Below are 14,612 nucleotides of genomic sequence, written 5' to 3' on the forward strand. Positions count from 1 at the left end.
CATTGTCTTTACATCCACCCTGGAATATGTGATAGCAAAATTGAAAGCACATCTGGGGGGAAAACTAACCAATTACAGGCCCAAGATTACGCACCCAACTTCAAAGCCACACAGTATACAGTCATTCGATTCTTCTAATGTACATTAAAGGACCAAAACACCTGAGTATTCAGTTTTGCTATGACATAGTCCAGGGGTGGATATGACGACGGTGAATATAACCCCTGGAATATCGAGGATGAAACCGTCTGTGAGCTTCTTGTATTACATAGGTATAATTGATCGTTGCTTTTCCCACCATTCACTCATTTGTCACCGGTTTTAGCCGTGGAAGATTTCGCTCTGTCAACCCGTAGACAATTACGTGACCTCATGATTTCATACGGTGTGACCGTGGCGTGCATTGTCGATGACGTCATCAATATTGACGTGCAGACGACGGTATCATGTTCGTATCGCGGTGAAAATGCTTCTTTTTAGGCTACTATCTCATTTTTTTCTTTTGTATATGGGGGAAAAAGAATCTTTTCCTGCCTTTGAGGGGTGTGACAAACAAAATCACGACCGTCGGGGGAATTCCTGAATGTCCAACCCTCGGCAAGTCTCGGGTTAGACGTTCATGAAATACCCCTCGGGTTGTGATTTCGTTGTCACACCCTCTAGGTAGGGAAAGGTTCTATTAGTCATGAGATTGTGGACAATACGTCAGTTTTTAAGTAACGACGTAATTTATATAGGAATGACGTCACAATGGTTACCTACACACAAGAGCAAATAACTCTCTCTAAGATACAAGAAGGAAATATAATTCCCGTCCCTTGACTCAAAATTCTCTTACCGGAATTCCCTCAGAGGGATCACCATGATCTGTCCGGATGATTGATCGGAAATCTCTGTGGCTATATATTCCTCCGCCATTTTCCTTTTCTTTTCCTTTTTGTTCCACTTTTTTCCTTTTTTATCCTGAATTTTTTTGTTTCTTTGAAGCAAAGAAAAAGAATTCAATTTAGCCCTTTCAAATATTTCCAATATTTTTTTGCAATTACTAATTCTAATCTTGTCTTGGTAGAATTTTACATTTTTTAAGATGAAATGGGAATTCCTTTTTGTGAGAGTATATTAAAGGACGTTTTTCGTTCAAGTTAATTGGCATTTTTGCCCGACCTCTTCGCTCGAGACTCCACAGCTCCTAATAGGCTATTACTTTCTTTTACTTTATAACATTGCTGTTGCACATTTTGCTACAGGAAAAGAGCATAGTAGGGCCTATCAGAGATGGAAGTAGAATCCCGCATATAACGACATATAAACGGGTTAGGATTAGTACCGGATATAATGGCAAAGTACCCGGACAGGAGAAGTACCTGGTTATAACGGTATACCGGGGCAGGAAAAAGTACCAGATATTGATATGGTACCTGGGTACCGTTTCACAAAGCTACGTAACTTACGAATTTTCGTAACTTTTGCGTAAGTCATATCTTACGAATTACTAATATCATTTCACAAAATTTCATAACTTACGAACGTTCGTAAGTTACGTCAAAAATCCTTGCGTAACTTTACGCCAACTCTACCCTGGTCGTAACTTCTATCGCATTTTTCATGTCGTGTTGGAATAAAACTCGTCATATCTCCCTTCGTTTTGTGGATCAAGCGCAATACTATTACACGTTGTAAAACTATACAGATAAAAACAGGAGAACTTTTGTTTCTAAGAAAAATTTCATTTGGCAATGTCCAATTTTTCTCTTTCAGTGAGTTAAAAAATCGTGTCAATTTAGTCTAATTCCGAGCATTTTTAAATTATTGACGTCGGGCGGTGTAATCGCCGGAGCGGAAATTACATGAATGACATTGCGTTTCGAAATATTAATAAGTTAAGCAGAAAATAATGGCTTGTGATGTCACAGGTTTAGTAGTTGATTTATTTCTATTTATGTATGACCAATTAAATACGAAAAGATAATTACACTCTAAAGTGATGATGTCGTTTTCTCTAGAATAACATACATGCAATAGTGTACCACTGTGCACTGCACATAAAACTTAAACAAATTCTAATATAAGATAGACCAAAAATAGCAATTTAGTATATATGCGCAGAAAAGCCGAGAAAACACTGATCAAAATAATTCATTTTAGTAATTGCATTACGTACGTAAATAAGTTGTCTATTGATGTCCACAAAGTCAACAAATAATTTCAATCGCCGTCCGGTACATATTTTAACTTTGACGTCATCGGTACAAAAAAATGAACGCTGTGTGAAGGATAAGTACCAAAGATTTAGCGAACACATATCAAGGGATATTAATTTGCTTATAGAATAATGCGAAGTTTTTAAAAACATCTTTGGAACATTTGAAAAAAAACAAATATACCATGTCTGACGTCCTCAGTCGAAAATCTATTTATAATTAGTAGGCCCAAACCGGGATCGCAATGGATGATCACTGTTCGATTTGCAACACGATACGACCATTTATTCAGAGTGTCATCGGGTATATAGTTAGCTAACCACTAGTAAAAATGATACCAAGGGTGACTTGACCCCCCATTCTGGATTTGTTTTTAAGACAATCTGTAGAAAAATAAAACCTTAGATCTGAAATATTTACTGAAAAAATGCCAGTCCAGACACTCACATTAAGAAAAGGTAGTCCATTATTAGTTTGGGGAAGTATATAGAGAGATTCAGTAGGGCATAATCTTATACCTTGTATAATGAACCCATTACTCTCTCCCATATAAAATTAATGATGAACATTTTTTGGTGTCCTCTCTCTAAAAAAAAACCGAATTTTGACTTTGTTTACCATGTTCCCTCCTGGGATTCGTGAGAACGAAGTTCAATGATAGACTTATTCTATATTGCTTTTAGTGAAATTTGACAGTAGAAGTTGAGAAGCTTTAAGTTTTACTCGTAAATAATTAAAACCATAACTTCAAATTTAAGTTTGAAGTCACAAAACTTAGACCCCTCTCACCGTGAAATGTACCGCTACATGTATCTACTACTTTGCCATTTTCATACTAAGCGGTAAGATAGACAAGTAAACACGCTATACCGATTAATTTCGAGTAGTCTAGTCTATTCCTCTTTTGACATAATCTTATAAATAAGTCAAAATAAAAGAGTGGTTGAGCATAATAGTTATCGACATAATCGGCCAGTTATTTTATATTTCATTTCAGGTTAAAAGAAATAAGTATCCCATAGATGTTTGTATGATAAATAACATAATATGATGTGGTGTGTAGACGTAAGCCTATGGTAGCTAACAGAGAACGGCGCCGCTGGAAATCCGGCGCCTCTTCCTTTGAATGCGTGAAGTGGGGCAAATAAAGATTAAAAGACAAGCCAATTTTCATTGAAATTCTCAAAATCCACTAAAAGATGTGTTTCAGTTCTCAAAAATAACCACCGCCCCCCCCCCCCCCCCCCCCGAAAAAAAAAAAAAAAAATGCAAATAAAGCCAACATTCTTGCGGGAAACAAGGATGTATTAGTGAGGATATACGTTCTTGTTCGTATTATATACCTAAGAGCGCACACACTCTGTAAAGCCATTTGCTGAGTCACCAATAGGTTTACAAACCTTCTTAAGAATGACATTAAATGCATTGTGCATCATTCCCTCATTCTATCATTCTATGGACAGAGGTATTCGCCCAATCTGAGTGTTATAACACAAATATACAATATAAATATTATGCCACAAGAAGATGAAAACATTCAGTTCAAGTTTATTTAATTTAAAGGCACATTTTAAAAAAATTATACTATTTTTGAATAACATAATTCTCAAACATTTGAATTTTAAAACACTATTTTTTTCAATAAGATGGAATGGCACAAATCATTCCTCCTACATTTGCGAAAGAATTTAACATATCTTATTTTAGATTCACAACAGAAATTCATGCCAGTAGGGACGAGGATTCCTACGTCTTTTCGTAAGTTACGCAAAAAAGTTACGAACACCTTATTGTGAAACGCACTTACGAATTTCGTAAGTTTTGCGTAACCTTTTCGTAAATATTTACGAACGTTCGTAAGTTACGAAGTTTTGTAAAACGATACCCACTCACACTGGAGATAAATGTTTAAAACAAGGCCACAGTGTTCTCTAAATGTAACATTTTTATTTCTCTATTCCTATCTTATAAAATCGCAGCCAAACGCTCACTGTCGACACATATCTCTACTAAAACAACTCACACTAGTAACATATACCCGATGATAAGCCTCAGATCAGCACTAACAAAAAAACGGGAACAGCCATAAACTTCTTTAAATTAATTGCATACTATTGATAACAGTCACAGTCACCTCGTATGGATGTTCCAACAGTTACTAAACCTTGTCTTGTTACATTCCACACCTGAGAATATGTGATAGCAAATTTGAAAGCAGAGTCTGGGGGGAAAAAATCTAACCTCAATTACAGGCCTGCAAGATTACAGCCACCCAACTTCAAAGGTCCACACTGAATACAGTCATTCGATTTATTCATAATGTTCATTTTAATGGAACCAAACAAAACCTGAGTAGTATTTCAAGTTGTTGCCTAGGACTCAAAGTTCCAGGGGTGGATATGAAGACGAGTGATATTGTTCCCCTGGAATAACGAGGATGAAACCGTCTGTGAGCTTCTTGTATTACATAGGTATAATTGATCGTTGCTTTTCCACCATTCACTCATTTGTCACCGTTTTTAGCCGTGGAAGATTTCGCTCTGTCAACCGTAGACAATTACGTGACCTCATGATTTCATACGGTGTGACCGTGGCGTGCATTGTCGATGACGTCATCAATATTGACGTGCAGACGACGGTATCATGTTCGTATCGCGGTGAAAATGCTTCTTTTTAGGCTACTATCTCATTTTTTTTCTTTTGTATATGGGGGAAAAAGAATCTTTTCCTGCCTTTGAGGGTGTGACAACAAAATCACGACCGTCGGGGGAATTCCTGAATGTCCAACCCCTCGGCAAGTCTGCGTCGGGTTTAGACGTTCATGAAATACCCCTCGGGTTGTGATTTCAGTTTGTCACACCCTCTAGGTAGGGAAAGGTTCTAGATTAGTCTCATGAGTATTGTGGACAATACGTCAGTTTTTAAGTAGTAACGACGGTATTTTATTATAGGAATGAAACGTCAACAATGGTTACCTACCACACAAGAGCAAATAACTCTCTCTAAGATACAAGAAGTGAAATATAATTCCCGTCCCTTGACTCAAAATTTCTCTTAGCCGGGAATTCGCTCAGAGAAAGGATCTCACGCCCATGATCTGTCCGGATGATGTGATCGGAAATCTCTGTGGCTATATATTACTCCCGCATTTTTCCTTTCTTTTCCTTTTGTTCCACTTTACCGCCCCTTGGTTTATCCTTTTTGGTTTCTTTTCAATCTCAAAGTCGTCTACTGTCGTCCTTCAAGCTTCTGGGTTTGTCACATGACCAATATTTTTGCAATTACTTAATTCCTATATTTTTGTCATGGTAGATTTTACATTTTTTTTATGAAATGGGAATTCCTTTTTGTGGAGTATATTAAAGGACGTTTTTCGTTCAAGTTAATTGGCCCATTTTTGCCCGACCGCTCGAGACTCCCAGCTCCTAATAGGCTATTACTTTCATACTTTATAACAATGCTGTGCACATTTTGCTACAGGAAATGAGCAAGTAGGCCTATCAGAGAAGAAGAATCGCATATAACGACATTACCGGGATAGGATTAGTACCGGATATAATGGCAGTACCCGGACAGGAGAAGTACCGGTTATAACGGTAGTACCGGGGCAGGAAAAGTACCAGATATGGTACCTGGACAGTAGAATTACCGGATATAAAGGCAGCAGTGAAGACAGGAGAAGTACCGGATGTAACGTCAGTACCGGGACAGGATTAGAACCTGATATAACGACAGTACCGGGGACAGGAGAAATACCGGATATACCGGTAGTACCGGGACTGGAAATGTACCGGATATGGTACCGGGATAGGAGAATTAACGGGTATACGTTAACGGCAGTAGTAAGGACAGGAGAAGTACAGGATATAACGACAGTACCGGGACAGGATTAGTACCGATATAACGGCAGTACCGGGACAGGCGAAGTACCGGATATAGTACCGGGACAGGTGAGGTACCGGATGTAACGGCAGTACCGAGGACAGGAGAATTACCGGATGTAACGGCAGTACCGGGACAGGAGAAGTACTGGATATAACGGCAGTCCCGGGACAGAATTACCGTACCGGTATAGGAGAATTACCGAATATATTTACATTTCCGTTTAACGGCAGTACCGGGACAGGAAAAGTACCGGAAATAGCACCGGGAAAGGAGAATTACCGGATATAACGGCAGTACTGGGACAGTAGAATTACCGGATATAACGACAGTACCGGGACAGGATTAGAACCTGATATAACGGCAGTACCGGGACAGGAGAAGTACTGGATATAGTACCGGGATAGGTGAGGTACCGGATATAACGGCAGTACCGGGACAGGATTAGTACCGATATAACGGCAGTACCGGGACAGGCGAAGTACCGGATATAGTACCGGGATAGGTGAGGTACCGAATGTAACGGCAGCACCGAGGACAGGAGAATTACCGGATGTAACGGCAGTACCGGGACAGGAGAAGTACTGGATATAACGGCAGTCCCGGGACAGAATTACCGTACCGATATAGGGGAATTACCGAATATATTTACATTTCCGTTTAACGGCAGTACCGGGACAGGAAAAGTACCGGAAATAGCACCGGGAAAAGAGAATTACCGGATATAACGGCAGTACTGGGACAGTAGAATTACCGGATATAACGACAGTACCGGGACAGGATTAGAACCTGATATAACGACAGTACCGGGGACAGGAGAAATACCGGATATACCGGTAGTACCGGGACTGGAAATGTACCGGATATGGTACCGGGATAGGAGAATTAACGGGTATACGTTGACGGCAGTAGTGAGGACAGGAGAAGTACCGGATATAACGACAGTACCGGGACAGGATTAGTACCGATATAACGGCAGTACCGGGACAGGATTAGTACCGATATAACGGCAGTACCGGGACAGGCGAAGTACCGGATATAGTACCGGGATAGGTGAGGTACCGGATGTAACGGCAGTACCGAGGACAGGAGAATTACCGGATGTAACGGCAGTACCGGGACAGGAGAAGTACTGGATATAACGGCAGTCCCGGGACAGAATTACCGTACCGGTATAGGAGAATTACCGAATATATTTACATTTCCGTTTAACGGCAGTACCGGGACAGGAAAAGTACCGGAAATAGCACCGGGAAAGGAGAATTACCGGATATAACGGCAGTACTGGGACAGTAGAATTACCGGATATAACGACAGTACCGGGACAGGAGAATTACCGGAAATAGCACCGGGATAGGAGAATTACCGGATATATCGGATATAACGGCAGTACCGGAACAGGAGAATTACCGGATATAACGGCAGTACCGGAACAGGAGAATTACCGGAAAAAAGCACCGGGATAGGAGAATAACCGGATATAACGGCAGTACCGGAACAAGGGGAAGTACCAATAGTATCGACATAATAAGGACTGTACCGGGGACAGGGGAAATACCAAATGTAAAGACATAAACCTACAAGATATTAAAAAAAATCCCTTTATACTATAAACCTGTTTCTGAAATATCATCGTCAAACGTTTGCTCTTACTTATTCCATATCCATCCTTTTCGTCCATTGCAGCTGCCAGGCAGACTCTTCCAATATAACTGTCCAAAAGGCCTTCGTCCACATCATTTTTCCTTTCTCCTCTTTGCATGTAAATATCGGGATTAACTCTGACTTCGCTGTCTTCATAAGGAACTAGTGGTTCTTTCCTGACACCACCACTGTTCAAGATGTCATCAACGCCAGGATAACGTAAAAGTTTCTCGCGGCTTTTCATGGGTTCCTTAAAACGAACCCGATGCCCTTTATCTCCGAGACGAAACGTATTAGAATCTCCCATATCAATATCTAACGTTTGCTTTGGACGAGCCTTCATCCTGTCAATGTCGTAAAGCATACAAGGCAAAGTTGAACTTGTTATTCCATGCGACGTCATAGTTGTCATGACGTCACGACGAACAGTTCTGACGGGAAATGTACATTCGTCATTTGTCGCGCAATTTCATTGACTAAGTGTGTGCACCTAGAGGATATTTCATACAGTTTGCGACTATTGTCTTCATAACTATTTCTCTGTTTTTATACCATGAGTTTACGTTCAGTGTATACTCTACTTAGACAAACTTAAAAGTACTTTTTTTCTCTCTCTGATATTATCAATGAAAATAATTGTTGAACTTACCCAAGATGTACAATCTGCACACACAATTTTCCCATTACTCCAAATTTAGTCTGTTTATATTTCTTTCAACACCAGGAAAGGATACTAGAAAGTTTGGAAATCTTAAAATCTCAAAATTCTTAAATCATACCCGCATTATCACCAATAAGAGTTGTATACACATACATTTGGTATAACGCCTAACAGTAATTTAGAATCATTACCAAATTGCGCGGGGAATAGATTTAGTGTACATGTATACAAATATTGTCGAATGTTGATTAATGATACTTCGGAACGAATTCAGTGATTTTGAAAGCTGAATACTGAATATGGGTTTGTTTGGGTTTTCTCATTTGTATTATACTGGCTTTCACCACCCTCGGTATTCCAGAGGTTATTATCACTGTCGTTATGGTATGCGGAGTGAGACTTAAAAAACAATCACAGTTAAATTTGAATGGCACTCGGAGTAGCATATAAAATGATTATCATAGATAATCAGCCGGTTCCGGAGTTATCGGATGTGCTCCCGACCATGGTAACAATCAGAGTGTTCTGTAAAAATGTGCAATTCATGCAGAATTGACTCGTGACTAACACTAACTAAACGTGCCAGTCAGATGTTAATGTTATTGTAAGACTGTTGTTGTTTTCAAGTACAACGTAGTTGGTTCATCATAGTACAGTGTTTACATATACAGTGACCTTTCACATTGCAGGCGTGAAGCTACCATATAGATGTACGAGAATCCACATAATTTAATGTTAAAACTGACTCGAATAACGTTTTTACACAAAATCTATGGGAAATTATCTTTTTACCTGTATCGCAAATTATTGTACTGCCATTGTCTTGGGATCGATCGTTATATGTCAAATAAAAGACAGTCAAGAAACTGAATCCGGCACACGCTAAAAGTTATTCGCCGATCGCCAAAATGTCTCCAAAGGATGGGCAAAGGGTGTATAATTCACCGCTGATTCATTTATTGACTTTATTCTAGTTATAACAAAATGCTATTGCATATCATACGCTAGCATTACAATGTCATTCTAATGTTGTAAATCCAGCTGTTGTGTAATTAACTAATCAAGTATATACAACTGTCTTTGTAACATTTGGTATTGCAACATTCAAGACTTGTGGATTTTTCCTACATTATTACAACTATAGGCCTAGCTGCAATATTGTAGCACAAAAGACAGAAAATGGTGTCGTCTTTAGAGCTACAATTGGTGCCTATTACTGCTAATGGAGCAAAGTAACAATTATGCAAATCATTTTAAAACGTTTGAATGCATTTTATCGTACTTGTTTTATATCGATAGCATAATTGACAATAAGACTGAACCGAATAAATTATCAAATTATCAGCGAAACAATTTTTTACATGCATACAGATGAATGTCTGGCAAGTCTACAAATTGTGAATTTGACGTCTTGTGAGCGGTACGGTAGATATTTAGAATGGTAGATGTTTGTTTTGAACAAAATTATTTATAAAATGCACGTAAAATCATAAAATAATGGGAAACCTACAGATGCAATGCTTTTCAGAGTAATGATTCTTACATGTATCTCGTCGATACCTTTTTCTCTTGAAAAAAATTATGATACATGTAAATCAAGCCTGAATGGCATAAAGCACACTTTCTCTCCGGTAAAGGTATAACAGGATGAGAATACCGTCCCGTCTCTACTTTAAGTTTCAAGTTCCCAACAAGAAATTTGGCTAAGCTTTATCGATGTTACTATCATATGTCATCATTGTAACAAGCTAAAACTTAACCCATAGCAGCGGTTTAGTAGCAGTATCACAAGGATATACAGACATAATAGAAAGAAATCAATTACGTACCGGAATTGCCTTCCCAGAGAAATAACATAAAACGAAAAAAAAAAAAAAAAAAAAAAAACACCTCTACTTTGTAAGTGACGATATGAATTACAGTTAATTTATAAATCTTCTAAACCTATTTCAATGTAGTTTTTTTTTTTTAAATATTTAGACAGATCGATTTTATTTGCTATAAATATATAATGAAGTTATGAGGTATGTTTCCTTCTTCTTTCAAACACAGGTACATAATGTACCAAGGTGATATCAAAGCTCCCCTCAACCCTTATTGGCCTTCCCCTATATTTACCCTGATGTAAAGGTCACGTTGTCTGTTTCCTTCGTTGGTGGGTTTTTACATTTTTACGTGATCAGATTGATTTTATACAGAATGTTCACTCGGGAATCTTGAAAATGAGTAACAATATATTGGCTCTGTTTCAAAAATCAGCCCACCGGGTTAGTCCCAGCAATTCGGGAAGAGTTTTCATCTGTATGCCGTTATAAATAGTAAATAGCTTGTTAAATATGCGGGATGGTCTCCCTTAGACCTTACAGGTACTTCTTCGAAATATATTATCAAAAGTCGATCTTATCCTACAACGAACTGCTAATTTATATGATTTACCAGTTTTGGACATAGAAGCTTGTATTCATGTATTTACACATATTTTAAATATTTAGACAAATCGATTTTATTTGCTATATATAATGAAGTTCAATTCTGGTGTATATGTCTCTTTCTTCTTTCACTTGAAACACAGGTACATAATGTACCAAGGTGTTTCCTCCGTTGGTGGGTGGATCGGAGTACTTCTCATCGAAAGACTTCTCAGTGATTTGGTAGTTCCGGGTTTTTTTCGTTTTTTTTCGGTACGATTGACTAGTCGGCAGTGAGCTGACAAGTGAGCTTAAAATATGATAGGTGATGCTGAATCGGTTAGTGAGCTGGGGTGACTGGTGAGGGGACCTAGTAAGCCAGAGAGAAAGTGTCTGATGGTGAGAGTTAAAATAGAGGAGTAGACAGGGTAAATGACTAGAAAGATGCAGTCATACGATGTGTATAAATATATTAATATACCTCTACTTCTTTTACACTATATAAAAGATACTTTGTTAAATTTACTAGCTCCCTGCTTTTGCCAAAAACCTCTCTCAGCTGTGCTAGCACACTCCTGGAAGCTAGCACACCCTTTCACTCGGATATTTCCGTTTAACCAATCAGATTTGAGGTGGGCGGGACTTGTTTTCGATTACGCCATCAGTTACTATGTGAATTAACAATTGGACGGAGCTAGTTTCCGATCACGCCATCTCCGTTGACGTACTCAGACGACGTTAGTATCGATCGTAAACTGTTACCGAACACGTCGTCATGTTTATCTTGTAAGTGAGAGGCTTGTGAAAAAATGTAATGGGGTCAGAGGACAATACCTTTTACATGTACGTACAGTTGTTATATATATATTTAGGCTACCTGTAAGTGGTTAACGTCTCGGAATTTCAACAATATTTAAGGATTAACTTGAATAGATTTTTTATGTTATGGAGATATAATTCAATTTTGCTTGTTACGAGCATTTTCATTGGCTTAAAAATTTACTTTATCAGCCCATAAAGGAAAAAATGGCGTCGTCGTTTATAACTTTGCTTCTGATTGGCTGAGATGACGGCGTAATGATTTCATAGACAAAAGAGTCCCAAAATGAATTTTGAATATTGAAGAGATTATCTTTTTAGTAAATTGAATTATAAGGATTAATTTGAATAGATTTTTTATGTTATGGAGATATAACACAAAAATCTTAGTGTACTCTCATCATAAACCGCTTCGCGGTTTATTTAGAGTACGCTAAGATTTTTGTGTTATATCTCCATAACATAAAAAATCTATTCAAGTTAATCCTTAAATAACACAAAAATCTGAGTGTACTCTAAATAAACCGCGAAGCGGTTTATGATGAGAGTACACTCAGATTTTTGTGTTATATCTCCATAACATAAAAAATCTATTCAAATTAATCCTTATAACTCAATTTACTAAAGATAATCTCTTCAACATTTAAAATTCATTTTGGGACTCTTTTTTCTATGAAATCATTACGCCGTCATCTCAGCCAATCAGAAGCAACGTTATAAACGGCGACGCCATGTTTTTAGTATTATGCCTAGTGGTATAAATGTTGAAATATCGAGAAATCATAGCAGAATCAAATTTTAACCTGCTGTTTGAATAGAAGCAAAACAAAACGGACATGGAATCACAGTTATCATCTCTGAATAATTTTTATTTTTGAAGATAAGATTACGTAGATCGATTACAATGGAAAATTATCTCAATCTCCAATGGCCATTGCCGTACGCGACAGGAATAGATAACGTTAGCGTATGAAAGAAAATATATTTTTAGTCTTATCATAGCTTTTGTATGTATCGGTATATTATGGCCCTGCAGGCAGAGCGTTAGAATTGTACCTGCTGCCCCTATTGCATGATCGTAAAAGGCGACTAAATTTAGGATCTTATCTTTTCTCTTCTTCCTAACTGACTTTATCTTTCCTAATGCCTCCCTTGGCACCGCCTCACTTTTGGCCTTGAGTTGAGCGTTCGCCCCTGTGAGGAAGGCTCTGGGTTCTGTCCCCTGGCCGAGACACACCAAAGTCTATAAAAGTGGTAGTTTCTGCTCCTGCTTAGCGTTCAGCCTAGATATAGGGAGTGGGACGACTGGTTCGCCCGTTGTCAGTATAATGTGACCGGGTGGGGTGTGCTGCTTGGTGTCTTCGGCGGCATGCTTCAGTGATATTGCACTTTAAAAAGGGCAACAGTTCCATTATACAAGAAGACACAACACGAACATACCGCAGTCTCCCGAAACACGCACCTCGCACAACATACACGCAACACACCGCATACATGGGAGGCCGTCCTTACAAGACCATAGCTGTTAATAGGACGTTAATAAATCAAACGAACAAACGAACAAACGAAGTATCGGTATATTAAAACAGTTAAAGTATGAGTGATATATCAAGTTTCCGGTTTCCCTCGAACTTGCCTATTTCCCTCGGCTCCGCCTCGGGAAACCAGAAACTTGCTATATCCCTCAAACCATTACTTTAACTGTATATCATTTTGAAAATATCACTGCATCTGCAGGTAGGGCGTTAGAATTGTACCTGCTGCCCCTATTGCATGATCGTAAAAGGCGACTAAATTTAGGATCTTATCTTTTCTCTTCTTCCTAACCGACTTTATCTTTCCTAATGCCTCCCTTGGCACCGCCTCACTTTTGGCCTTGAGTTGAGCGTTCGCCCCTGTGAGGAAGGCTCTGGGTTCTGTCCCCTGGCCGAGACACACCAAAGTCTATAAAAGTGGTAGTTTCTGCTCCTGCTTAGCGTTCAGCATACAGGGAGTGGGACGACTGGTTCGCCCGTTGTCAGTATAATGTGACCGGGTGGGGTGTGCTGCTTGGTGTTTTCGGCGGCATGCTTCAGTGATATAGCACTATAAAAAGGGCAACAGTTCCACTATACAAGAAGACACAACATGAACATACCGCAGTCTCCCAGTACACTCACCTCGCACAACATACACGCAACACACCGCATACATGGGAGGCCGTCCTTACATGACCATAGCTGTTAATAGGACGTTAATAAATCAAACAAACAAACAAAAAAAAACACTGCATCTGTCATCACTGTTGTTCGATGTTAAATAAAGAGCATTTATTTATCTATAATTGGTTATGCTAAGGCATGCACGGGTTAAATCATATTCTGAATACACCTACAATAGCGTCTAGAAATGCAGACGGTAATCCCGATATATCAAAAGTGTTTGATCTGGTTTCCTGGATTGTTAGAACTGTTCCTTGACATGTTGATTTGGAGGGGATTCGGCAGTGACCCTGACTACTCCCCTGAAGTTTATGCAAGACAGTTAACGTGATCAGAAGGATTTTATACAAAATTTTCAAACGGGAATCTTGAGGATGAGAAGCGATATATTGTCGCTTTTTCGAGAAACAGCCCGCCGGGTTAGTCCGGATCCAAGCACTTCGGAAAAAAAGTAAACAGCAAGTTAAGATATTAGATAGTCTCCCTTAGACCTTAAAGCTACTTCTTCGAAATATATTATTAAAGTCGATCTTAACATACAGGAACTGCTAATTTATACGATTTACTAATAAAGGCGCATACCTTCACCAAAGCTGCTTTTCATTTTTGAAATGCAACTGCTAAACGAAATTGGTAATTTTGTAGTCCAAAACGCTCATTAGCATCCCATTAACTCTGATTTTAACTTCATTAACAATCTTATTTAAGTAGATGTTTCCTGGCTGTATCTGGTATTACAGTAGTAATCACTTACAGCAATTCATCTCATATATTGCATGTACATTTTTAATGCAGA

General features: G+C 38.7%; 1 protein-coding gene across 1 annotated transcript; it reads right to left on the reverse strand.

The window, feature by feature from the left end:
* Positions 1-834: 834 nt before the first annotated feature.
* Positions 835-8,154, reverse strand: LOC138322219 (uncharacterized). Its single transcript, XM_069266265.1, has 2 exons — positions 7,529-8,154; positions 835-979 (listed from the first exon to the last, which is right to left on the reverse strand). The coding sequence occupies exons 1-2, from the start codon at positions 8,137-8,139 to the stop codon at positions 835-837; spliced, it is 756 nt and encodes a 251-aa protein (XP_069122366.1). The 5' UTR covers positions 8,140-8,154.
* Positions 8,155-14,612: the final 6,458 nt, after the last annotated feature.

Source organism: Argopecten irradians, chromosome 4, assembly GCF_041381155.1.
Source record: "Argopecten irradians isolate NY chromosome 4, Ai_NY, whole genome shotgun sequence".
Lineage (NCBI taxonomy): Eukaryota > Metazoa > Mollusca > Bivalvia > Pectinida > Pectinidae > Argopecten > Argopecten irradians.